Below are 27,986 nucleotides of genomic sequence, written 5' to 3' on the forward strand. Positions count from 1 at the left end.
ATAAATGTGTACAAATGTTTTCCAAACCTAAAAAAAATTCCCCTACTTTGCCTCCTCCTCAAATTATTTTTCTTCTATCTCTCGTTCCTCACTTCCCATCACTAGTTTCCTCATACCGGTTCCTGGCTCTTCTACTTTGCTGGAGGTTCTTTCAAAAGATCATCACAGGCCGGGCATGGTGGCGCACATTTATAATCCCCATGCTTGGGAGGCTGAGACAGGAGGATCATACAGGTTCGAAGCCAGCCTCAGCTACTTAGTGAGCTCTCAGAAACTTAGTGAGACCCTGTTTCCAAATAAAAATATAAAATAGGTCTGGGAGTATAGCCCGGAGGTAGAAAGTCCCTGGGTTCCACCCCCCAGTACCACCAAAAAAAAAAAAAAAAAATCATCACAGATCTCCTAATTTCTAGATCTCAGGTGTCTCCCCTCACTATTCACATATGTAGTATGGATAAACACTGACAACTTAAATTTGGAACTCGGTCAATTTCTATACAACATACTCCATTTCTCCTCCAACTCCTAACCATTGCTTCTCATTCTTTTCCAGTCATTCTCTTCCTCTATGTAGACAATGATGAAATACCCTGAGCACCAGATATGCTCACCTCTTCTTCCTTCACACACTCTCCCACAGTGATTCCTCCAATATCCCAGTAACTCCCGCATTTCTATTTCCAACCCTTCTGACTTCTAGAACCATCTATTGAAACAGTTTTTGGATTTCTTCTTTTAGGTAGGAATCTAGGCTCCTTAGATTCAACCCATTAACTTCTCTCAAAACTCCTCCCTTCCTGGGTATCTCTATCATCCCAAGCCCAACAATTCAAAATCCTCCACCCCTCCTTTCACTTTCACCTCCCACTTAGAACCTAGTAACTTCCTGTGACATGTCTGCACACTGCTCAGGTCCAGGATAATATCTGAATCCATAACTTCAGACAAAGAACTATGGGCTTTTCTAAGTTACCTGGAGGAAAGAAGAAACATTTCAGCACCAGGGTCCTTTGTACTATATAATTTGGGAAAAGATGGTGTTCACCTACTAAACCAAAAGTAGTAATTAAGTTTGAAGGACAGATGGAGCTACTATCTTGCTCCTCTTTCCACCCTAAAGGATAAAAAAAGGCACTTCCAAGGACAGCCTCGCTGCCCCTGTGACAAAGGTGGTATTCTGATCAGCTTCAAGGACAGGCTGAGGGGTTGAAGGTTCCTCTTACCAGCTCTTTGCTGAAAAGGAAAGGGACGCTGGTTTTGCTGCAGACAGCCCAATTGATGAAATTCTGTACATGCTCAAACTGTCGATTGAGAACCATGATGCTCTGTAACTGCTGTTCCAGTTTCCGCTTTCTCTCATTAGTAATGCCCTGGATAGAAAGAAGACAGAGTTGCTGCTCTTGTTCTTGGACCTGCTTGGGAAGATGGGTGGCATGTATAGGTGTGAACACTGATAGAATCTACTGAGAAGCAAACAGCAGGACAGACTGCTGTCATGGACTGATGATGGATGGTCGAAGGGAAAGAGAGACAGTAGACTTTCTACTGTAAAAATAGAGTGAGTGGTAAAAGAGGAAATAAATGCATGTCTACATCTCTTGGACATAATATGCTATAGAAGCTGGTTGTTTTGTGACTCTCAAAACTAGTTCCGATTTGTTTTGTGTGTGTATGGTACTGAGGTGAAACCCAAGAGCATTCTACCTCTGAGCTACACCTCCAGCTCTATTTTATTCTTTTTATTTTAAAATAGGGTCTCACTATGTTGTGGAAGGCCTAACTTTGTTGCTGAGACTGGCCACCAACTTGTTATCCTCCTGCTTCAGCCTTCCAAGTATGGGATTACAACTGTGTGCTACCACACCTGGCTTTGTGACTTTCAAAACTATAACCATATGTAGCCAAAGATGCTAGCTGCCTAAGAAGAGCCATTGAGCTGGATGTGGTGAAATATGCTAGAAATTCCAGTACTTGAGAGGTTGAGACGGGAGGATTGCAAGTTTGCAGCCAGCCTCAGCAACTCAGTAAAACCCTGTTTCAAAAATAAAAAATAAAATATGGCTGGGGGTGTAACTCAGAGGCAGAATACTCCTGGGTTCTATCCACAATACAAAAAAAAAATGCCATTGCATTGATAAACTGATTTTCTAGCCTTTAAATGAGCTATCTTCCCAAAATTAGCAAAGAGCTGAACCAGGCATGGTGGCACACGCTTGTAATCCCCGTGCTTGGGATGCTGAGACAGGAGGATCGCACAGGTTCAAAGCCAGTCTTGGCTACTCAGTGAGGTTCTCAGCAACTTAGTGAGACCCTGTTTCCAAATAAAATATAAAATAGGGCTGGGAGTATAGCCCGGAGGTACAAAGTCTCTGGGTTCCACCCCCAGTAAAAAAAAAAAAAAAAAAAAAAAAAAAATTAGCAAAGAGCTATGGAAACCACATCTTAATTCTCACCCAGGGCCCTGAAACTAGTTTGATATAGGCCAGTTTCTGACCCAAACAGAGTACAGAATGAATCCATCTGATCCATCTGTCCACATATACCTCCAACTCCTCTATGAGTCCATTGGCCTGTTTGTTCAGCTCATTCATCAGAACCATCTTGGCCATTTTGATCTGGTTTTCCACCTTCCTGTGCTGATGCTTCACTTCGAAAATCCTGCAAACAGGATGGAACAAAATATGGTGAGTCCTTCCTTCATGGCCCATGAGGGTTGAGAGACAAGAAACATAAACACCAACCTGGAGACCATGGGCCAGTTGGCACCAAACAAAGAAAAGGAAAAAAATTTCTCCACCCCAACCCTTTGTACAACCCAGACCACTTGACCCAAGTGGGCCAACAGCCCTAAAGGTCAACTTGTTTTTTTTTTTTTTTTTTATAAACCTCAAGTCTAAGTTCACTCCTGGGTAGACTCGGAAGCTCAACAACTGTCATAGCACTAGAGGCAGGACAGAGAATGAGTATGATATCATATGAATGTGTTGTCTAAAAATGGAAGATACTCTGAGAAATACTGCAATGAGGTAGAAAGTGCTTGGACAGACCCACTGTTTGATGACAGGGGTGGGGGGAAGAAAAGAAGGTGGCTTATAATGCATATGGGGTTTCTTTGGGGAGTAATGAAAATGTCCTAAAAGTAGCAATAATGTATATAATTGTACAATTCTATGAAAAACCAATGAATTGTACATTTTATTGACTTTTATTTTGCAGTAATGGGGATTGAACCCAGGGGCATTCTACCTTGAGCTACACCCCTAGCCCTATTTTTTATTCTTTATTTTGAAACAAGGTCTCACTGAGTTACAAAGAGCCTCACTAGGTGGCTGACACTGTCCACAAACTGTGATCCTCCGGTCTCAGCCTCCCAAATGCTGGGATTACAAGCGTGAGCCACCATGCCTAGTTTTTATTCTTTATTTTGAAACAGAGTCTCACTAAGTTGGGAGGGCCTCACTGAGTAGCTAAGGCTGTCCACAAATCTGTGATTCTCTGATCTCAGCCTCCCAAGTACTGAGATTACAAGTATAAACCACCATGCCTGGATGGTACATTTTAGAAAGTTGATTCATAGTATATAAAAAGTTGATTTTAAAGTATATAAATGATACCTTAGTAAAGCTATTTAAAAAATAAAGGGATGCTGAGACAGGAGGATTACAGCTTTAAGGACAGCCTCAAAAACATAGCAAGACCATTTCAAAACAAAAAATAAAAAGAGCTGAGGGTGTAGTTCAGAAGTAGAATGCCCCTGGGTTCAATCTCCAGTATCACAAAGAGAGGGGGGGAGGGGGAGAGGGGGAGGGGAGGAGGGGGAGGGGAAAGGAAGGGAAGGGAAGGGAAAGAGAGAGAGAAGAAAAGGTATGGGCCGGGCGTGGTGGTGCATGCTTGTAATCCCCGCGCTTGGGAGGCAGAGACAGGAGGATCGCATGCTTGTAATCCCCGCACTTGGGAGGCAGAGACAGGAGGATCGCGCAGGTTCGAAGCCAGCCATATGCGCTGGCTTAGAAGACCCTGTTTCCAAATAAAAATGTAAAAATAGGTCTGGGAGTGTAGCCTAGAGGTAGAAGGGCTTCCAGGAATCCCAGTACCACCAAAAAAAAAAAAAAAAGAAGAAAGGGTATGGGCTTTGAAGTCACCATAGACTTAGCTCCAAAACTCAGCTCAGTCACTAATTTAGCTGTGTTATGGAACCTTAGTCTCATCAGTAAAATGGAGATAATTCCTGTCTGAAATACTTTTAAGAATTGAACAAAATAATATATGATGCCCAACCTACTGTCTCCCACATGATGAGCTTTCCATTCTCATTAACTCCTCTTCCTGCATAAAATACCAATAATTTCATGTCATGTGTAGATTTACATGAAAAACCACTGGGAAAGGGGTCATAAAGGGCAATTTTCCCTGACTAGGCAGAGCCTCAGAATAAACAAGACTCTCTTCCCCAGTATCTACTATGAACCCTTTTTTTTTTTTTTTTTCCAGTACTGGGGATTGAACCCAGGGGCATTCTACCTCTGAGCTATACTCCCAGCCCTATTTTTTATTTTTTATTTTGAAATATGGTCTCACTGAAACTGCAATCCTCCTGTCTCAGCCTCCCAAATGTTGGGATTACAAGCTTGTGCCACCACACCCAGTTTTGAGCCCTTATTCTTTTTTTTTCTTTTTTTTCTTTCTTTTTTTTCGGTGGTACTGGGGATGGAACCCAGAAGCTTACTACCTCTGGGCTATATTCCCAGACCTATTTTTTATATTTTATTTGGAAACAGGGTCTCACTAAGTTGCTGAGAGCCTCACTAAGTGGCTGAGGCTGGCTTTAAACCTACACGATCCTCCTATCTCAGCTTCCCAAGCCTGGGGATTACAAGCATGCGCCACCCACGCCTGGCTGAGCCCTTATTCTTTTTTTCTTTTTTTCTGTACTGGGGATGGAACCCAGGGGCATTCTATCTCCCAGCCCTATTTTTTATCCTTTATTTTGAAACAGGGTTTCACTGAGTTGCAAAGGGCCTCACTAAGTAGCTGAAGCTGTCCGCGAACTGTGATCCTCCGGTCTCAGCCTCCCAAATGCTGGGATTACAAGCATGCGCCACCACGCCTGGCTCGAACCCTTCCTTATTCTTAAGGAGTTACTTCTGGATGGGTTTTAAGGCATCTACTTTGACCCAGACTAACTCTGATCATCCTGAACTAGCTTGGCCTCAGTCACTAAGTGATGACCCAAGACCCCTTACTGGCCTTGAGCCCCCTCAGGCCAGAACACAAGCCTTCTAGGACATGTCCATATCTGTTTAGCTGCATATCCTCTCCATGGGCACTACCCTGATGGCCTGGTACTGGGACCCAGGAAGTGAGGGGATAGAGCATTTTTAGCACTAGCTTGGGACTAGTCTGTGCTACCTGTCCTCAATTTGCTTTGCAGATGTCTGCAAAGTGGACTTCTTATGTGCCACCTGTGCAGTCACACTTTCCAAAAGCATCCTCTGGTTTTGTAGGACTTCTTCAACATGTCTGCACCTAGGGGAGAAAACAGAAAGAAAGCTGAAAACGATTGACTCCCATCCTGAGCATGCCAGCCAAGCAGAAGTCTCCACAGTGCACAGTCTCAGCTGGGCCCACTGAGGCTGCAATTATATCTTGGGATAGTCAAAGACCCTGCAAAGAAGCCAAGAAGCCCCACAGCAGGAACAGAGAAAAATTTGGCCCAGGGGCTGCAGGTTGGCTTAGGCAGGGAGAAGATTTTGATGCCTGAGGAGCCCAGAGTTTTCAGAGTAAGGAGCCCAGAGCCCTCCCATGCCCACTGTAGGCAATCCACAGCCTCACCTATGTTCTTTGTGTTCCACCATCAGGCAGCTATGGCAGGTGAGCACATCACAGGTCTCGCAGAATAATTTGAGCACTTCCTGTGTGTGTAGAGGACAGTACAAGGCGAAATCCCCAGAACCACCACTCACTCCTGCCAGAGAAAATAGAGAAAGAAGACTTCTCTGCTTGTGTAGAACTCTCAGTCACATTCCACTGAGCAGCCCTCCACCCTCTATGGACAGACACCACAGAGACACAGAGCTTGTGGGAGATGTCTCATTCCAGGATAGTGAGGTTTCAGGGACACAAAAGGAAATTCAAGTTTAGCCTGGTTCAGATGTCTAGAAACAACATACCATCAAGCCCTACCATCCCACCACCTGCCAGAGGGAAAGGGAGGTACCTGCTACTGCTATATTAATCTCCTGTAGAATAATAAAGTCTCCAAAATTAAATTAAACTTCTCCATTAATCAGGATTCTGCTATTAAGGAGGTGAAACCAGCTACTCAGTCTTGCTAGGCTCCAGGCTAGATCATATGGATCATAAGCTCTGTTTCCATGGGCTTGACAACTATATAACCCTTCCCATAATTTAGGGTCCTTAGGAAAAGACTTTCAAGAAAATTGTCATTTAAAACAGATGGTGCTAAGCCAGGTGTGGTGGTGCACACACTTGTAATCTTAGCATTAGGGAGGCTGAGACCAGAGGATCGCAGTTTGCGGACAGCCTCAGCTACTTAATGAAGCCCTTTGCAACTTAGTGAGACCCTGTTTCAAAATAAAGAATAAAAAATAGGACTGGGGGATGTAGCTTAGAGGTTGAATGCCCCTGAGTTCCATTCCTAGACCCACATACCAAAAATAATAAATAAATAAATAAATAAATAAATAAATAAATAAATAAATGGTGCTGGGGTTCGCAGACAGCCTCAGTTACTTAGTGAGATCATTTGTGACTCAGTGAAACCCTGTTTCAAAATAAAGAATAAAAAATATGGCTTGGGAGGGTGTGTCTGGAGGTAGAATGCCTCTGGGTTTCATCCCCAATACCAAAAAAAAAAGAAAAAAAAAAAACAGACGGTGCTGGATGTGTCTACAGAGGGCTAGGCCACGATCCAGACTATCAAGTTAACTGAGTCACTAAATAGAAATGAGGCATGATTGTTCTAAACAGAGGTGGAAGGTAAGAAATCAGAAAGCTTCCATGATAATTCAAGACCATACTCCCTGTACCATCTCACCTACACCCACCCACCCCACCCCAATAGGGCAAAGCTAGAGTGAGTCACCTCTTTGACTGTGAAGAAGTTTTCTAATTTCTTCCCTTTGGAAATGGCTCTGAAACTATCCCATCTTCTTCTCCAACTGGGAAACAAAGTCAGAAAACTATTCTCCAGGAACTTTGGAGTTTACCACTCACTGCTTTAAGGTATAGAAGCAGGTAGAGAGAGAGGTGGAAATGGTACCTGGAGATCCCTTCTGGGCCCGGGGAAAGAGTGAGCTCCCTGGGACAGGGCCATGCCGATGCTCTTCTGTGCAGGAGCTACACAGCCAGCGATTGCAGTAGGTACAGAGGATGTGTGCTGCCCTCTTCTCTTTGCATTCAGAGCAGTTCTGGAAGCAGAAAGTGTGGATTTGCTGGCTGCATCTGCAAAACCTGCCTCTAAACGTAGCAAATGCTCCAGGGACTAGGGTCCCATAGAACTGGCCGTTCCTCCACTACTTTGGAGTATGGTCTACTGGAGAGCTGCCTGGCAGTGCTTGTAAAGGAAAGCATTCTTTGTGACTGAGAGAATAGTGGTTGGCCCACAGGCTATTCACACAGGTCCTGTGCTAAAGTTGAGGGCACCCAGAAGGTAAGCCAAGGTCCATCCTCAGAGCATGCACAGCCTGGGCAGATGATGTCCAGTAAATGCGTGATTAAAAGATGGACAAATGGTGGTTAAAATATGGTGATTAATGCTGTGATTAAAAGATGGTAACAGCCAGGCGTGGTTGTAATCCCTGCACTTGGGAGGCGGAGACAGGAGGATTGCACAGGTTTGAAGCCAGCCTTGCTGGCTTAGAGACCCTGTTTCCAAATTAAAAAATATAAAAAAATAAGTCTGGGAGTGTAGCCTGGAGGTAGAAGGGTATCCAGAAACCCCAGTACCACCAAAAAAATAAAAAAAAAAAGATGGTAACAAATCTAAAGAAGTAAAAAGAGATTTCTAGGAATCTAGCCTAAGAGTGGCCAGAAAAGTCTTCATCAAGAGGTAACATTTGAGTTGGATACTGAATGAAAAGTTCACCAGGCAGACAAGGGAGGAAAAAGTTACAACAGAGAGAAAACACAGCTGGACATGGTACCATGCTAGTAGCCCTAGCACTCAAGAGGCTGAGTCAGGAGGATCACTTGAGTTCAGGCCAGGCCAGGGAAACATAGTGAAACTTGGTTCCTGCTCCCTCAAACAAAACAAAACAAAACAGGATAAGCACAAGCAAAAGCAGAACTTTCAACCTACCTTCAGAAGGGAAAAGCCACAGGTAATGTAGTATACAAAAAGATAGACATATACAACCAAGAAAGAGCAAGCACAGACCAACTTTTAAAGCCGTTTCCACACCTAGGGTCTACCTGACCTAACGTACCCAGTCCTCTCCTAGTGCAAATGTTAAATATCTTGCCAGGAGTAATGTAAAACATCATAAAAAGTGAAGATTTGTGAAAATTTGATCTGGTTTTTTTTTTTTTTTCAGTACTGGCAATGGAACCCAGGGGAAGTCTACCACTGAACTAAATATATAGCTCTTTTTAGTTTTTCTTTTGAGACAGGGTCTTGCTAAATTGTCCAGAATGGCCTTGAGTTTGCCATCCTCCTACCTCAGTCTCCCAAGTTGATGGGATTGCAGGTGTGTACCACCTCACCCAGCTCTAGGCACACTTGAATTGTACATGACACAAACTGATGTGGATTCAAAAGTTTTAGTACTTAAAGAATGAATTCCTTAGGAGTAGATGTGGCATATAACAGACATTTAATAAGAATTAAAAGTAGGAACAAGTCAATTAGTGAATGAATAAAATGTAGTGATAAAGATAATCTAGTGGAGAGAGAATGAGAAAGATACCAGTCAGGAAATGATGTGAAATTTAGAAACTGAGGGAAGAGGTTACAGTTGGTAAACATAGGCAAGATTAATGAGCCAATTAAATCCAGGCTGGTGTGACTTCAGGGGGAGTAAAAAGGAAAAATCCTAGTACTGATTTTTATTTTATTTTTTCAGAAAGAGTTATGAGAGAGAAAAACACTCAGATATACTAAACAATGCTTAGTGTATCTTAAGATACATTCAACCAGGCAGGGTGGGGCATGCCTAAAATCTCAGTACATGGGAGGTTGAGACAGGAGTATCACAGGTTCGAGAAGAGCCTCAGAAATGTAGTGAGACTCTCAGCAAATAAGTGAGACCCTGTTTCAAAACAAAACAAAAAATAAACAGGGCTAGGAGTGTAGCTCAGAGGTAGAATGCCCCTGGGTTCAATCCTCACTACATTAAAAAAAAAAGATAAATTCATCTTCCACTCAAATCCATAATGGTGGGTAGATGGATGGATGGAAGGATAGATGGATGTATAATTTGAAAAACTGATGGAGAAATAACGAGTCAAATAGAGTAATTAGTAGACAGAATTATGAACCTCACAAATTTCTCAAAAGATCAGCTGCTATTTCCTTGTCCTGACTTACCCTGGCCATTTTGGGCTGTCCAGTAGGAAAGCACTTCAGAAAAAAATGTTCAGTTACATCCCTGGTAAGATATACTCGCTTACACCCAGGACAGGAGATGAGTTCTAGGGGCAAAAGAAAGCAGAATCAGGGCAACAGCAGATTATACATCAGGCATAGACAGAGGCTTTCTAATACACAGAAATATACCAGGATAGCTGGCAATACCCACCTGTGTTAAAATGAACTACATTTGACGCCATAGTCTGCAGTTGCCACATAGATACTCTAAACATGACCTCACATCCTTACCCGTCCCTATTCCTAGCTTCCTCTCCTTCCCATGAGCCATGCTACTACATGCCCAACCCTGCTCTGCTTCTGACAATTAGGCACCTTCTTGCAACTACCATTCCTCATTCCGCATTCCAGAGAGTCAGTTCAGCCCAGAGCACAGCTCCACTCATTAAGATTACCATGTAGCAAGATTACTTTAGAGATCTCAAAGCTAGAGCTTCCAGGAGGCTTTGGCCAGAGAAATAAAAGGTGTTCTGCCTGCTCATATAGGAGGTATTTTTTTCTGGTATAGTCAGTACCAATTAGTCTATCCCTGGGGGGGCTCAGAGATCTTTTTCTAGGCTATGTCCACCTAGTCCATGCTGGGTGTACACACACACACACACACACACACACACACACACACACACACACGAACTTAACTTACTCCCTCTCCCCAGAAAAATATAAGTCTTTAAGACATTTTTCTATATCATGTGCTTTTGAACTATGTAAGCAGCATGAGACCCTCTCTGGAGACTATACTGACTCTTCAGGCCACCCCCCCCCACCCCCAAAAGCAGTCAGCCCACTAGGAACAAAGAAATGAGCCTCTTGGATAGGGCAAGATACCCATGTCCAAGAATGAAGATGGCCTGAAAGGGCTGGCTATGACGGTAACTGCAGCAGTACCACCACAATCTTCTCTGCCTCATCAACACAAACGAGTGATGTGTGAATGTATGCCTCTACCATCATGTATTCTATTAAGATGTATGATGACTACAGTGCATCAACAAAAAAATTTTTTTAATGAATAATACAATAGTAATTGCTATTTTTTTCTAGATTTGCAGTCAGACAATATAAGTGCAAATACCAGATTTACCACCCAATGCCCTTGGACAAATCACTGGGCCTCAATTCCTCTGTGCCAATTTCATCATATGTTAAAGAGGAGAAAAGAAGTGTTGCTATGAGGATTAAATTAGATAGTACTTAAGAAAACACAGATTCCTCCATGAATGCTTACTTTGAATTAAAAAATTCCTTATATCCCATTCATGGAAGGGCAACAACTTCAATTATCAACTCTTTCTGGTGATGAAAGTCAATAGTATTGAAGTGGTAGATTGAAAAATGGACATAAGTTCTTCCCCCTTCCATATCCATTCCCTTGCAATTCTATGATCAAAACGTAGGCTTTCTACCCTTTGAATCTGGGCTGGCCTCATGATTTTCTTTGACCAAAGGAATGCAACAAAAGTGACAATCAGTTCTAAGCCCTGACCTCAAGTAGCTTTGTATATTCTGCTCTTGTCCTTAGAACTCTAAGACTGCCTTGTGAAACATCTACCCTGTTATTAGATTGCTGGGAAGTGAGGAACAATGTGGAGAGAGGCCTCAGTTGTCTCAGACATCCTCTCTGAGGCCATCCTAGCCCCAAGTGATCCACCAGTTGAATATAGACAGAAGAGTAAATATAGTTAAGACAAGACAAGCCCAGACCAGAATAACCATACAGAGCACGGAGTGCCAACCTGTAGAATCATAAACTACATAAAGTTTGGTTGTTCTAACCGCTGAGTTTTGGTATGGATTATTAGGCAGCAAAAGCTAATTGCTATAATCTGGAAAACTCAAAATCATATAAAATAAGAGTTTAATATTTCTTGCTCCCCACAAAAGAAAAAAAATCCCCCGTTTTTGCAGATTCATGGGCCTTAATGACATAACTACATCTGGAATCTCCTGGGTATTTTCCTGTTGGTGAAGAATAGTGGTTAGAGATAAAGAAGAATGCTTTCCACAGTTGACATCAACCAGGGCAGCCAGGTGCCTATGTCTCCCTTCCACTTTGCTTTCCCTGAAGGGACCCACCTTGTCTACCTACAGAACAGATGCTGCACCACTTGTTGAAAATTATTTCAACATATTACAGGGAGGTACTCAAACACTAACTAACCTCATTAACAGAATAAAAAAGGAGAAAAAAACTAAATCAATCAGGCAAGGCCTCATCACACATCCTCTTGTGTGACAGCCTTAAATCTAAAACCCTCAGTTGGGCTGGGCATGGTGCACACACTTATAATCCCAGCATTAGGGAGGTGGAGACTGGAGGATCGTGGTTCGCCGACAGCCTCAGCTACTTAGTGAGGCCCTTTGCAACTCAGTGAGAACCTGTTTAAAAAATAATAATAAAAAGACTAAAAAAAAAAAAAAAAGACTAAAAAATAGAACTGAGGATGTAGCTCAGAGATATAATGCCCCTGGGTTCCATCCCCAGTACCACAAAAAAATTAAAATTAAAATTAAAAATAAAACTATCAGTTGGGCATTCAAGGATCTTTGCATATTTGGCCTTACCTCTCTCTAGCTTCATCTGCCACACATCTTATGACATTGCTAAATATCTTTGCTACCTCCAACCAAACCTTTTGCATGACTCTATAAAAATGCTGTTCCCCTTATCTGAAATACTCTTTCTTTCTTCCCTCCTTTACAGAGATACTCCTATCCATCCTTTTGAACCTGTTCAAACACTCCACTTTTGAAAAGCAGACTTGGTTTCCCCCAGGATGAGTTAATTAGTCCCTCTTCTGGGTTCCCATGGCACCTTGAACACCATTCCAGTATAACAAGTATCACACTACATTTTAACTACCTGTTTATATAACTATATTCAAAAGTAACCCACAATTGGTATTAAAAGGTATTTTGCCTGTTTTCTTTTTTTTAGCAGATTGGCCATTTGTATCCCTTCTGGGTGGCTGTACCCCATGTATATTCCTTGTACTCATAGCCACTGAAAGTAGTATGGAAGCCAGCTGGGCATTTTCTGGATGGTGGGGAAAAGAAAGAAGGGGATTATAAAGAAAAGCACAGATGTAGTGCTTGAGGAATGCTGTTGGAAGTGAGTTCCAGGCCCAGGGATGGCACTGATTGTGTAACCCTGGTCATTTTCAGAACCATACTTTTCACAGCAGGAAAGTACAGATTATCCAACCTCTTTCCTCTGCCTATCGCAGCTGGGCTTCAGAAATATTCTCCTGGGTAAAATGAGAAGAGATAAGACAGCCAAATGGCAACCTGACTATCATCCTCACCAGGAAATCAGGGACAGGTCTGTGGATGAGCAGAGGCCTAGATGTAAGGAATCAACCCTTTGAATGCAGTGTTGCTGTAGCAGAGAGCACCAAACATGTACACATAATATTTACTATTAACTACAGGTACATATTAAAATCACATCATACAAAACTATTATTTGTATATAGTTCTTATTTCTATTTAAATGATTCAATCAACATATTTAAGCTTTTATTTCTTTTTCTTTTGTGTGTGTGTGTGGTCGTGGAGATTGAACTCAGAGGCATTCTACCTTTGAGCTATACCCCCAGCCCAACTTTTTATTTATTTGGAAACAGGGTCTCACTAGATTGATGACAGTCTCACTACTTTCTAGGGCTGTCTTCGAACCTGTGATCCTCCTGTTTCACTCTCCCAAGTACTGGGATTACAGGTGTGCACCACCATGTCAAGCTGGAGCTTTTATTTCACACACAGAAACATTGATCCTTAGAAAAAGAGATCTAGGACCCCAAGTCCACCTGATTCTCCTCAGAGAAAATGGACTGTCTGCTTCCAGAATGAGGAAGTCACAGGCACCAGAGGTGCTTCTGGGACCTACAGGCCTGAAAGCCCTTAAGTCCATCTTCCATGAGAGTGAAAACTTCTGGCCTCTAGGAAGTACCAGGCAAATTTACATGTTTATCACACCTTACTGTACCAGGTAATTTGCATGTATTATCTCATTTAACGATCAAACTATTTCTATTTCTGAGAAATAGGCATTTTCCTATTTTATGGTTGGAGAGATTAAGGCTCCAAGAAGTTGTCACCTGTCAAAGTAGGGGAAGGACTGTGACTGGAACCCAACTCTGCCTCTAAAAATCCTGCCCTTTCACTATGCTATTCTTCTCTCTAATTGAACTGTATATAAACAAGATAATTTTATTCTAATTAAATAAATAAATGATTATAAACAAAACATTCCATAATAATGATCCAACTAGACTAATGACCTGGACCCAGCTCTGGACCCTGGGAATCTAGAAGGAGCTATCAGCTATGCTTAAAGCTTTAAGAAATAAGATGTTTGAGAATAGGCAAGTAAAATGGAGCTTTTCTGCATTAGAAAATATAAATCTGGAGGTAGTTTCATTCTACAGAAAAGTGGTTAAAATTTTGTTACAGATTGAATCACAGGGAGAGCTTTTATTTTTTATTTTTATTATTTATTTGTTTATTTATTTACTTATTACAGTACTGGGGATGGAACCCAGGAGCATTCAACCTCTGAACTATACCCCAGCCCTATTTTTTATTCTTTATATTGAAACAGTCTCACTGAGTTGTAAAGGGCCTCACTAAGTATCTGAAGCAGTCTTCAAACCAAGATCCTCCTGTCTCAGCCTCCCAAATGCTGGAATTACAAGCATGCACTAACATGCCTGGCTAGAAGAGCTTTTAAATACCCTGATGTGGTGATTGGGAATATAGCTCAGTATATGAGTACAATGCACTTGGCTAGTATGCACAGAATCCCAAGTTTGATCCCCAGCACCAAACAAAGCAAGCAAACAAGCAAAACAAACACCAACTCCAATATCAATTAAATAAGAGTTTTAGGAAGTAGCATCCAGGCATCAACATTTTAAATTCCCTAGGTGATTATAATTTATAATAAAGTTTAAGGTACCCTTAAACTTTAAAAAGCACCTTAGAGAGAGTACTCTCTTTCCCTGATAGCTCAGACCCCTAAATCTTGAAGATGAGAATAACAGATAATTCAGGAATTTAAAAAAAAAAAAAAACTCTAAATGTAGCTGTATTGGATTTTCCCCTTAAGCAGAGAAAAGGGCAGATTCCCAACAGAGAGAAGGATGTCCTGATACTCAGGTTCTCTGGGGTTTGATGCTGAGTTTGAAGACACATTTTGCCTCCCCTGACTTGCAATTCAAGTAAAGGACCCAGGCTCAGGGTATAACCTGGGGTTTGGCAATATGACTATTGCCGGGGCCTAGAGAGTGTGCTGAGTCCAGGACCTAATGAATTAACAAAGAGGGGCCTAGACTGGGTATTCCATCCTTCAGACATGAACAGCAGATCCAAGACAGCTTGGACACCAGAGGATTGGAATGAGAGAGAAATCCCAAAGAGGTCTCAAGAAGCTGGAATTGATTCAGCTCAGGCCCAGGTAAGATATACTATAAAAGATGCTGAATCCTGAGCCCAGTGCTAAGCAACCTTCTGAGGATGAGGAAGGCTTTAATTTCTCAGCTCTTATCAGGGCTCCATGAAACTTTGTAGCTAGAGCCCAAGATCTAACAGGAAGCAGTGTATCCTCTCAAGCAGCCCTGATACCCCTCTCCTGTGCCCACATGTAGAACCAAAGATGGACAGACCTTCACTATTCATCAATTTCCCTGCCACATGAAGACTAACATGGAGGCCCAGAGAGAGGCAGAGCCTTAGCTAAAAAACACAAATCCCTTTTTAAAATATGTGCTACCTCAAACCACTGAAACCCTTGATTACCTCTGTAGTCACAGGTAGACACTACCTCACTATGCTTCTTCCAGGCACTAAGCAAGGAGAAAAAGACTCTGGTTGTACAATCTGGCAGGCTGTCCATCCTCACTAACCTTCCATGCCCTCCCACCCAACGCAGCCCCAGAATGGCCCCACCACACGCCCTTGAAGCCTTCCTTTCACCCATAACTCAGAACAACATCACCTTCAAGATAAACACTGCACCCATTCCTCAGCTGCTCAGTCCCTGCTAGAAAGACAGACTTTGATCCAAGATACCCCTAAAGTGACTGCTGATTTTGCCCCTGGATTCCAGCAGGCTTACCTGTTGCCCTGCTGCGCTGTGATTAGAGCAACACCTTGGAGAGAAGTCAGAGGAGAGAAGTCAGAGGAGTGACAGGTAAGACCACCACCCATCCCAGAGGATGGTGCTTACCAGGAGCCCAGGAGCACCACCCTGTATGCAGCAGCTGCAGGGCCTAAGTCTCACAGAACTGGCTTCAGGGTGGGGTAGGGGGAGCAGCCTGGAGCCTCTCCTCCTTGCTCTGATGCATCCTCAGCCAGGGCTGCATTTCTCTAGCTCACCTGAGATGCTCCTGCAAGAAAGAGCTTGGTTGACTCCTCCTGTTCCTGTTTATCTCGAAGACTCTGCAGCAATTTTCCCAAACTGAACAGCAAGAGGGAGACCTCAAAGAGGCGACTCTCTTCCTAGCTGCATCTCCTTCCTAATCCTCTGGGTGCCTCGGATAGAAGCTCAGAAGGAAGAAAACGAGATTTTCAACTTTCAGGAACTAGCTCTGTCGCCCTCTGCACAGCTCGGGAGGCCATCACTCTCTGCCTTTTAGGACTCGATCCAAAAATCCTTCAGCCCTCCATGTTCCCCAAAATGACAGTGCTCATGTGTGGCTGGAACCTGCCCTGAGCCGGCAGCTCATTTAAATAGAGCTCATCACAACAACAGTGTTGGTGGAGAAGTGAGTAGCTGCAGGGCCCTGGGGACCCCCTGTTTATACGTAGGAAGAATGATGCAATCTGGGTATCAAAATAGCAATCCAGAATGGAATAACAGGCTCACGCAGCAGCGGTGCCTGCACAGCCAAAGCTCAAGTTGACACACTCTGTCAGCCCCACACTGCTGCAGCACGCAGATGCCAGGCACACACTCTCACCGCATCATTTAAAAAAAAAACAGCAGGAACCCGAAAAATCCCTCCAAGCCCCCAGCACTGAAGGGGGGCGCAAGGGGTCTTTTGTCAGACATTAAAATCTGTCTCCTACTCACTCACCTGCTCTTGCCACTTCACCTGAAGTCCTTATCCTGTGACGTCACAGTCAGTTGCCATAGTGACCAATTGTCCGTCACAAGCAGAGGATTAGGACTTCAGATAGAGAAGACACATATTCATGATACACAAAGGTCCTGGGAGGTGTCCCTTGGCAGCTAATTCTACCCCTCAGGGAGATACAGTCATACACAAGCAGGGAGAAAAAGGGGAAGGAAAAACAGGGTTGAGTTGGAGGAAAGACATCAGGAAGGGGTAACACCATGAGTACAGAATAATTACAAAAACATAGAGCAGTGGTATGAGGGGAGTGGCAGAGAATGAGCTTGGAAAGAGTGACATGGGAGAAAGCTCCTGAAGGGCTCTGGGTGCTCAAAGGAGCCTGACTTTTATCATAAAAGAAAAGGCAGGAGTGTGACTGAGCTGGGCTTTATGATTATCTTGTTGGACCAGAGACAGGGCGGGCAGAAAGGAGGTTTGTCCAGTTGAGCATTAATGGGATCCTGAATGAGGACAGAAGTTGAAAAGGGGGGCAGAAGTGTAAAGGGAAGCAGAAAAGCTATTCAAAGCAAACTGATAGGATATGACCAAAACAGAATGTTGGGGGTAGTGGTGCTGTGTTTAAAAAAAAAAAAAAAGTGGCTGGGGCTATAATGAACAGAGATAGGTAACAGAAGGAAGAATTACCAAATCCTATCTTACCTACATCCTATTTTCTCTGATACCCACAACCACTTAGTATCAGATCTCATCCTTGCCTGGACTAGTGATTTTCAAATCTGGAGAGTTTTCTAGAACTCCTCCATTTTACCAAATCCAGATCTCTTGGGTATGGATATGGGACCAAGAATCTGTATTTTTTTTTTTTGTGTGTGTGTGTGTGTGTGTATGTTATTGGGGATGGAACCCAGGGGCATTCTACCTCCGAGCTATACCTCCAGCCCTATTTTTTTATTCTTTATTTTGAAACAGGGTCTCACTGAGTTGCAAAGGACCTCACTAAGCAGCTGAGGCTGTCCGCGAACCCGGATCCTTCTGTCTCAGCCTCCTGAATGCTGGGATCACAAGCGTGCACCACCACGCCTGGCTTAAGAATCTGTATTTTTAACAAGTTTGCCAAATAATTCATAGGTATCCAGATTTGTACCATTTCAAGGACTAGCAATCCAAAACCAACAGCCTAGATAATTATAGTAGCCTCACAGCAGGTATTCTTCTGTCCAGTCCTATCTCTCTCAGTCACCCATCACTGAGCCAGAATGACATTTTAAAATATAGATTTGGCCAGACGTGGTGGCACACACATGTAATCCCCGCGCTTGGGAGGCGGAGACAGGAGGATCGCACGGGTTCGAAGCCAGCTGAGCTGGCTTAAGAGATCCTGTTTCCAAATAAAAATATAAAATAGATCTGGGAGTGTAGCCCGGAAGTAGAAGGGCTTCCAGGAACCCCAGTACCACCAAAATAATAATAATAATAATAATAATAATAATAATAATAAAATAAAACATAGATTTGATGCCAAGCAGAGTAATGCATGCCTGTAATCCCAGCTACTCAGGGGGCTGAGGTGGGAGGATCACAAATTTGAGGCCAGCCTGGGTAGCCTAAGGAGAATCTGTCTCAAAATAAGAAACATAAAAGGTTCAGGGTGTAGCTTAGTGGCAGGGTGCTTGCCTAGCATATGCGAAGCCCTTGGTTCCACCCACAGTAATACAACAGAACAAAACAAACAGATTTGATAATATTTCACTGACCAAAAAACTCTTCAATATCTCCCCCTGTCAACAGAATAGCCTAAATTTGTAAAGGCCCTCCAAAATTTCCTTTCTGGACAGAGTTCCCACTTCTCTCCTTAAAGCATCTCATAGTCCAACCAAAACTAACTGCCTCCTATTCCTGTCCTATCCTCTCTTCCATGTTCCTAAAGCTATTTAGGAAATTCCAACCTGGAATTTCATTCCATTTTTCTAGCCCTGCCTTACTCCTGCACAACTAATCCTACTTGATGACAGTCACAGGTTCAAATTCATCCAATTTCCTTTGGTGCCTAAAATGGATCAGAAACCTACCTATTCTTCCAATAAAGAATATGGTTTATTAGAACACAGTCATGCCCGTTCATTTCCATATTGTCTATGGCTGTTTTTGTGCTACAAAGGGATAACTGCATAATCATGATGGAGATTTTATGACCAGCAAAGTTAAAAACATTTACCAACTTTCTATAAAGATATATATATATCTTTATAGAAAAAGCTTACAGCCAGGCTTGGTGGCACATGCCTATGATCCTAGTACTTAAGAGGTAAGACAGGAGGATTACAAGTTCATGGTCAACCTCAGCAACTTAGGCCCTCCACAACTTAGTGAGATACTGTTTCAAAATAAGAATAGGGCTGGAGTGTAGCTCAGAGGTAGAATACCCCTGGGTTCAATCCCCAGTACCACAAGAAAAAGAAAAAACTTATCCATCCATGGCCTAGAGAAATAGCTCCCTAAATTTTTCTAGCCTCACCCTTTGGGATTTAATTCTTTTGTGGAGGGGGGAGCACTGAGGGCATTCTAATTCCAAGCTATACCCCTAGCCCTACTTTTTATTCATTTTGAAACAGAGTCTCACTGAGTTGTAAAGGGCCCCACTACCTAGAAGCTGAGGTTATTCAAGAACTGTGATCCTCCTATCTCAGCCTCCCAGATGCTGAGATTACAAGCCTGCGCCACCGCACCTGGCCGGGATTCAATTCTACTTATGGTGGTTGTGCTTGTTCCCAAGCCCACTCTCATTATCTAGTTATGATAACTGGTTCGCATTTGTGCTGGACCTTTAAATTTGGATAAGATGTTACTAATTTAAAAAAAGGGCATTTGGGAAGAGGAACATCATAATCAGAAGTTTATAAATATCAAAATGTGGAGCATCTTTGGGGGAATGTTAGTAAGGCTAGACCATGTAGAAGAAGGATGTGAAATGAGGCTGTAAAATTAATTTGGGTCCAGAAAGATGTGGTGCCTTGCATCTATAATCCAAGTATTTAGGAGGATGAGACAGGAAGATTGCAGATTTGAGGCCAGCCTTAGCAACTTAGCAAGACCCTGTTTCAAAATTATTTTTTAAAAAAAATGTAAAGGGCTAGGGGTATAATTTGAAGGTAGAATGCCCCTTGGTTTCATCTCCAGTACCAAAAAATTTAATTTGAGTATAGATTGGGAAGATCCTTGAAAGCCATACTATGTTTTTATTCTGAACTGCAAGCAACTGGGAGTCTTTAGGTAGCTAAAAAGTGTAGGCCCAGAGTTGGAGTGATCAGGGTTAAAACTACAGAATTTGGGAGCACAACCCACAGTGGCAATAGGTAAGGCCCACTCAGGAAAAAAATATCATTCTAGGAAAGAACAGAGAATAAGTCAACCAGGAGTATCCTGGGACTAGAGCAAACCTGAGCCAAGAGTCAGACTCTGAGCCTGAAAGCCAGGTGGCTGGATAAGGCTGGAGTTGAATGTATGGCCTACAGCCTTCAGAGATCCTGCTCCTAGGAACCACCTGGCTGTGACACAGGCTTTCTGTGCTAAGAAAATACACACAATGGAATGCAGAAGGTATAGGAAGGATGTGTCTCATCTCATTCGAAGGACCCTCCCTAACCCAAATAACACTTCAGTCTCTTTTCACCCCAAATCTCAATAGTCAATCGAAAAACTGATGTACAGACATACTCATGCAAAGCCACTGACTCCATTTCCAATTGGGCCTAGAAAGACAGTGAGGGAACCCACAGGCAGCATTTTACTTTAGGTCCTCCATTTCTACAGCCTACAAGTCCAAACAAACCCTGGACTATCTGGCAAAGAAGTTTTTTTTATTCTTTTGGTTTTTTGGGTTTTTTTGTTTTGTTTTGTTTTTGCAGATCTGGGGGTGGAACCCAGGGGCCTTCAACCTCCAAGCTATACCCTCTGTCCTATTTTTTTGTTCTTTATTTTGAAACAGGGTCTCATTAAATTGTGGAGAGCCTCACTAAGTAGCTGAGGCTGTCCGCAAACCCCCATCCTCTGGTCTCAGCCTCCCGAATGCTAGGGTTACAAGCGTGCACCACCATGCCTGGCTTTAGATTTTTTTTGGTCTGGTGCTGCAAGTGACCAATTATGCATCCTTCAGCAGGACCTAGCCATTTATAGACTCCAGACACCCAATCTGTGCAGTGAGCAATTGGGGACAAACTCTAAGGGCTTTTCATGCTCTCTGGCCTCCACAGCACTCAACTATGACTAGCCTCCTTGAAAGAGAAAGTCCTATTGACAAGAAGTCCCTTCAAAACCCTGTCTGTCAATCACAGGGACCTTGAACTCCATCCTTCAGCAAATCTGTTCTAGCCATAGCTTTCTAGGCTGTACTGGCATAGCAAGCACATCCCCCACACAGTGCCTGCCTCCTTCCCAGTACCAGGGGAATTGCTCTCCCAGTAACAAGTACTGTTCAGGGGTGCCAGTGCTACTCCCAGCCCCTAGAGAGCCAATTAAGGTGAGGAAACTGCTCGTGAACTAAAAAGCCACCCTGCTGATAGTGCTCCAGAGCTCCAGTGTCTGCACCTGCCACATACTCAGCTCTGTCCAGCTCAGCAGCCTGCCCTCCACTTGGGAGATTTGGGTCACTGCCTGCAATAAACCCCACAAGGTTGGAGGTACTGTTCAGCACCTTAAGTAAGCAAATAATAGTCACCTGCCTCCCAGGCTCCTGTAGCTGAGCTCTCAGCCCTGCCTCCCATTCTCACCCAAGGCCATTAGAGCCCCTCCAGCTGAGCTTCTCATTAAGATAAGAGTCATTTCCCTCTCTGACTCTGAGGTTGTAGCATCTTGCATCAGTTCCCTCTCTTTGGATCTCCCCAAAGCCCCCAAGACCTGCCCACCAAGGGACAGTGATTGCTCCCCCTTTCAGCATTAGCAATGTATGAAAAATACACTGTCACTCCTAACAAGCTTCAGGAAGCATGGGGCTGTGGTGGTTATGTGGTATTCTTAGAGCTCATCAAGTCCAATCTTGAAAATGAGAGAGGGCCTGGGATTGTCCACATAGTGCTAGAGTCCAGACAATCTACAGGGCTGTGCCTTCCAGACCTGGAATCAAACCACATCTTCACTGCACTTTTAAAATGGGAAAAGTAAGATTCTAAAAAGGCACACTCGGGAATTTGGGTCTGAGAATCAAAGTCTCTTGGCCATAATTTGTTATTTGGTTGCTTTGAAAAAAATAAAAATAGCCGGGTGTGGTGGCACATGCTTGTAATCTCCGAGCTTGGGAGGCGGAGACAGGAGGATCGCACAGGTTCGAAGCCAGCCATACTGGATTAGGAGACCCTGTTTCCAAATAAATTATATATATATATATATATATATATATATATATATACACACACACACACACACACACACACACACACACACACACACATATATGTCTGGGAGTGTAGCGCGGAGGTTGAAGGGTTTCCAGGAACCCCAGTACCACCAAAAATTAAAAATTAAAAAAATAAAAATAGCCAGTATGGTGACACACACTTGTAATCCCAGTATTTGGGAGGCTGAGACAGAACAACTGTAGGTTCACAGCCAGCCTCAGCTACTTAGGCCCTCTGCAACTTAGTGAGACCCTGTTTCAAAATAAAGATTAAAAAACAGGGCTGTGGGTATAGCTCAGAGGTAGAATGCCCGTGGGTTCAATCCCTAGTACCACTAAATAAATAAATTAATTAATTCATTTGATTTATGAGGGGAGGGAAATGTCCAAATAATCACCCCCAACCTAAAACAAATAAAACTATAGGAACCCTGAGGATCTTGAAGACAGAGCTAGCATGTGGTAAATATGGGTTTCAAGGATGCTAGTTCCCTTCAGAATTTGCTACATTTATTTAATGTATCACTTTGGTGGCTGGGCATGGTAGTACAAATTTGAATCCCAGCATTTGGAAGGCTGATATAGGAGGATAGCAGGTTTGAGGAAAGCATCAGCTACTTTTGTGAGGGCCTCTGCAATTTAGGGAATCTTTCTTTCAAAATAAATAATAAAAAATAGGGCTGGATGCAGCTCAGAGGTAGAATGCCCCTGGGTTTCATCCCTAGTACCACAAAAATAAATAGATAGCTAAATTAATTAATTAATTAATTAAAGTATCTCTGTAGAGCCAACTTTACAGATATAATCTGACCTGGGACCATTTCAATATAGATAATCCTCAATTTATGATGGTAGTGTGTCCTAATAAACTGAAAATGCATTTAATTTACCTAACCTACCAAACATCATAGCTTAACCTAGCATACCTTTAGTGTACTCAGGACATTTACATTAGCCTACAACTAGATAAGATCACCTGACATAAATACTATTTTATTTTATTTTTATTTTTATTTATTTATTTTTGCAGGTCTGGGGATGAAACCCAGGGGCATTCGACCTCTGAGCTACACCCCCTGCCCTGTTTTTTTATTCTTTATTTTGAAACAGGGTCTCACTAAGTTACGGAGTGCCTCACTAAGTAGCTGAGGCTGTCCGCGAACCACGAATCCTCTGGTCTCAGCCTCCCGAATGCTGAGATTACAAGCGTGCACCACCACACCCAGCTCAAATACTATTTTATGATGAACTGTCGAATTTCTCATTGTAATTTTGTGGGGAGGTTACTGGGGATTGAATCCAGGGGTGTTCCATCTCTGAGCTATACTCCCAGCCTTATTTTAGTTTATTATTCATTCATTTATTTACTTAGTGTGTGGGGGTGAGTATGTCGAACCCAGCAGCATTCTACCTCTGAGCTCTACCCCTAGACTGATTTTTTATTATTTTGAAACAGGGTCTCACTAAGTTGCTGAGAGCCTCACAAGTTCCTGAAGCTGACCATGAACCTCCCATCCTCCTGTTTCAGCCTCCCAAGGACTAGTATTACAAGCACACAGTCATGCCTGGCTTTATTTTTTATTTTGAAATAAGAGTTCTCAAAAGTTTCTGAGAGCCGGGTGTGGTGGTGCATGCTTGTAATCCCAGCATTCGGAAGGCTGAGACCATAGCCTCAGCTACTTAGTGAGTTCCTTTGCAACTCAGTGAGACCCTGTTTCAAAAATTTTTTAAAAAAGACTAAAAATTAGGGCTGGGGGTGTAGCTCAGAGGTACAATGCCCCTAAGGTTCCATCCCCAGTACACACACAAAAAAAGAAGTTTCTGAGAGTCTCACTGAGTTACTGAGGCTGGCCTTGAACCTGTGATCCTCCTGTCTCATCTTTCAAGTACTGGGATAACAGATGTGCACTGCCACACCTGGCTTCTTGCTGTAATATATTGAATACTATACCAAAAGTAAAAAACAGAATGGTTGTATGGATACTTTTTGCATAAGCATAAAGTAGAAACATCATAAACTGAACCATTATAGAGAACCATCTCTAGGCCAAGGCATATATCTCATTGTCTGAGTAGATCCATTTCCAATATCCAGCTTTTCTGCACAGAATCTGCAGCTCCAGTCATCCCACTGCATGGCTAGGCCATGTGTACTCTGCACACTCCCTACCTTTACTCTGGTGTCTCTCTCTCTCTTTTTAATGTGGGGGGGGATACTGGGGATTGAACCCAGGGGGATTCGACTTTGAGCTACACTCCCAGCTCTATTTTCATTTATTTGTTTTGTTTTGAAACAGGGTCTCACTATGTTGCTAAGGCTGCCCTAAAACTTGCAATCCTCCATTCTCGGCCTCCCAAGTACTGGAATTACAGATGTGTGCCACCATGCCTAGCTTCCATTATTAGCTTTTAAAGATTTTGCCCAGCTAGTCTTCTCAGAGCCTCAGATGTGATATAAACCTATTTTCTTTCCTTTGTTTCCCTCCCAGTAGTGGGGATTAAACCCAGAAGCACTCTATGTCCTCATCCCTTTTTACCTTTTACTTTGAGACAAAGTCTCACTAAGTTGCTAAGCTGCCCTCAAATTTGCAGTGCTCCTGCCTCAGCTTCCTCAATAACTAGGTTAATAGGCATGTGCCACCATACCTGGCCAAACAGGCCTATTTTGCTAGTGTTGGAATTGCTGAGGAGAATCTCAGCTAAGCTGTGGCTATATTAAGGTTTGCACTTGATGAAGCTGGCTTTGAACCTGCGATCCTCCTGTGTCAGCCTCCTAAGCACTGGGATTACAAATGTGCACCACCACACCTTGCTGTGACATGTCCCCAGACCTTTTCTATCTTGAAACAGGTCTTGCAATTTTGTTTTGTTTTGTTTTTTTGGCGGTACTGGGGATGAAACCCAGGGGCACTCTACCTCTGAGCGACACCCCCATTTCTATTTCTTATTCTTTATTTTGAAACAAGGTCTCACTGAGTTGCAAAGGGCCTCACTAAGTAGCTAAGGCTGGCTTCCAACCTGCACAATCCTCCTGTCTCAACCTCCCAAATGCTGGGATTACAAGCATTACAAGGCCAGGCATGCACCACCATGCCTGACCTTGCAAATATTCTGTGTGCTGACCTCAATCCTCCCTCAGCCTTTCATCTACTCATTTTACTTTTTTTTTTTTTTTTTAATACTGGGGATGGAACCCAGGGGCATTCTACCTCTAAGTTACACCCCCAGCCCTATTTTTCAGGCCTTTTATTTTTGAAACAGGGTCTCAATGAGTTGGAATTGCCTTGCTACGTAGCTGAGGCTGTCCTCAAACCGTGATCCTCTGGTCTCTGCCTCCTGAATGCTGGGATTACACCCGGCTCCACGTTTTACTTTTAAAAAGCCCCAACTGGCAGAAAGATTATAAACCTTCTACAAAGTCTGTGCTTCTACTCTTTTGGATACAGCGGCAACATTAAAAACTCTTTCCAAAGAACCAGGTCCCTCACCCCCACCCCAAGCATTGCTTTTCAAATTGTAGATCAGAAATCTCAGTTCAAGTATTGTGTAACAGTTCTGTCTTTTATCAGACAGATCATTTGGATGCCTTTTTTTTCCCCTTTGTCCTTCAGAAAACATTCAGTGAGCAACTGATTTCCACCAGTTTTAATGCTTAGAGAGGAGGATCAAACGTTTGCAGAGCTAGAATGTTCCTGGATTCAACCCTCAGTACTGCAAAAATAAATGAGAACTCCTGGGCCGGGCATGGTGGTGCACACTTGTAATCCCAGCATTCAGGAGGCTGAGACTGGAGGATCACGGTTTGCGGACAGCCTCAACTACTTAGTGAGGAGGCCCTTTGCAACTCAGTGAGACCCTGTTTCAAAATAAAGAATAAAAAATAGGGCTGGGGGTGTAGCTCAGAGGTTGAATGCTCCTGGGTTCCATCCCCAGACCCGCAAAAAAAAAAAAAAAGAACTCCCAGAGTTCTTTATCCTTCTTTCCCGTGTGTGTGTGTGTGTGTGTGTGTGTGTGTGTGTGTGTGTGTGTGTTAGTGGGGACTGAACCCTGGGATATTCTATCTCCAAGCCACAGCCTCAGCCCTTTTTGTTTTGAAAGAGTATCTGCAATCCCCCTGTCTCAGCCTCCCAAATACTAGGATTACAGGTGTGGGCCACCATACCCAGTTGTTATTATTCCTTTGATTGAACTTTAAACAATCTGTGTACTTATCTGTGTCTTTTGAGGAGAGGGGTTACTGGAGATTGAACCCAGGGGGTTCTACTTTTGAGCTGCTGCCCCTGGCCCTTTTATTTAGTCATTTATTTATTTTGGTACCAGAGATTGAACCCAGGGGTATTCTACCTCCAAATTACACCCCTAGAACATTTTTTTTTTAATTTTGAAACAGGATATTGCTAAGTTGCTGAGGGTCTCATTAAATTGCTGAAGCTGTTCTCTTAACCTGCAATCCTCTGGTTCCTGCCTCCCAAGTACTGGGATTACAAACATGTGTTATCACACCCAGTTTTTATTTTTTATTTTTGAACCAGGGTCTCACTGAGTCGCAGTACGCTGGCCTTCAACCTCTGATTCTCCTACCTCAGCCTCATGAGAACTTGGATTATAGGTGTGCACAACCTCACCGCTCTACCTGTTGTTACTAGAATCTGACTTCCTTAAAGTTTGGCTTCTTTTCATCTCTGTACTTAAACGCTACAGGGCCTGGTATATGGTAGCTAGTAAATACCTGTGGGAGAGACAGTGTACAAACTAACAAATACCACAACACACAGCTCCAAGGAATAAAGAGATTATTTCACTCTTCAACCATAAGTGCAAATATAAAAGGTTAACAATGGCCTAGCTCAACGTAAGACATATAAAAGAATATAAAATGTCACATATAGAAGAAATTGCCCCTCTAGTCCCAAATCAAGCATGTTTATATCTAACAGGGTTTTTGTCCTGTTTTGTTTCTACTTCATAGTTTTACAAGTTCTAAGTAACAGCCCCCCTGAAGTACTAGACATAGAACTCAGGGGCACTCTACCACTGGGCTATATCCTAGCCCTTTTTATTTTATTCTTGTTGAATTGTTGAGGCTGGCCCCAAACTTGTGATCCTCCTGCCTCAACCTCCCAAGCCCCTGGGTAAATAAGATCTTTTTTTATATATATTTCTTAGACTTTTACTACATATTAGGCAAAGTGTGGAGTGAGTGTGTTTGTGTGTGTATGTGTGTGTTACAGCAGATTAAGCTCATGGGCATTCTAACTCTGAGTTACACCCCAACCTCTACTTTATTTTTTATTTTGAAACAGGTTCTTGCTATGTTACAATGCACTGACCTCAAACCTGTGATCCTCTGTCTCAGCCTCCTAAGTGCTGAGATTACAGACACACAGCATTGCACCTGACTCAGAATGCTTTATGCATATGTTCTCATTTAAACCTTCAAAACATTCCTATGAGTTAGTTACTGGTATCATAATTCTTATCTTTCAGGGGAAATGCCACAAGCAAAAATAAATGAAGCCGGGTGTGGTGGTAGACACTTGTAATTTCAGTGCTTGGGAGGTGGAGATGGGAGGATTGCACAGGTTTGAAGCCAGCCTTTCTGGCTTAAGAGACCCTGTTTCCAAATAAAAATATAAAAAATAGGTCTTGGAGTGTAGCCTGGAAATAGAAGGGTTCCATCCTCAGTACCACCACCACCACCACCACCCCCCAAAAAAAAGAAACGAAGTTGCCCAAATTACACAATTAAGTGGCAGACAGATAAGGACTGACACTCAAATGAACTGATATATTGATATCAAAGCTTATGCTTTTGTTCTCCTTTTTGGTTAGAATAATGGTTGACAAACACTATAATTATAATAATTGTCATTAATATGAATTTTTGTAGGTGTGTTATTGGGGATTGAAC

General features: G+C 42.9%; 1 protein-coding gene across 1 annotated transcript in view; it reads right to left on the bottom strand.

Moving 5' to 3' along the window:
* Positions 1-27,986, bottom strand: part of TRIM66 (tripartite motif containing 66) — a gene marked incomplete at both ends in the record, with an annotated part of 58,172 nt that overhangs the window by 25,615 nt on the left and 4,571 nt on the right. Inside the window, 6 exons of the mRNA XM_080707190.1 lie at positions 1,224-1,370; positions 2,544-2,658; positions 5,410-5,526; positions 5,833-5,965; positions 7,283-7,430; positions 9,548-9,651. Coding sequence (XP_080563316.1) covers positions 1,224-1,370; positions 2,544-2,658; positions 5,410-5,526; positions 5,833-5,965; positions 7,283-7,430; positions 9,548-9,651 — 764 coding nt within the window. The remainder of the gene's footprint in view (positions 1-1,223; positions 1,371-2,543; positions 2,659-5,409; positions 5,527-5,832; positions 5,966-7,282; positions 7,431-9,547; positions 9,652-27,986) is intronic.

The sequence above is a fragment of the Muscardinus avellanarius genome, assembly GCF_963383645.1.
Source record: "Muscardinus avellanarius genome assembly, chromosome: 1".
NCBI lineage: Eukaryota > Metazoa > Chordata > Mammalia > Rodentia > Gliridae > Muscardinus > Muscardinus avellanarius.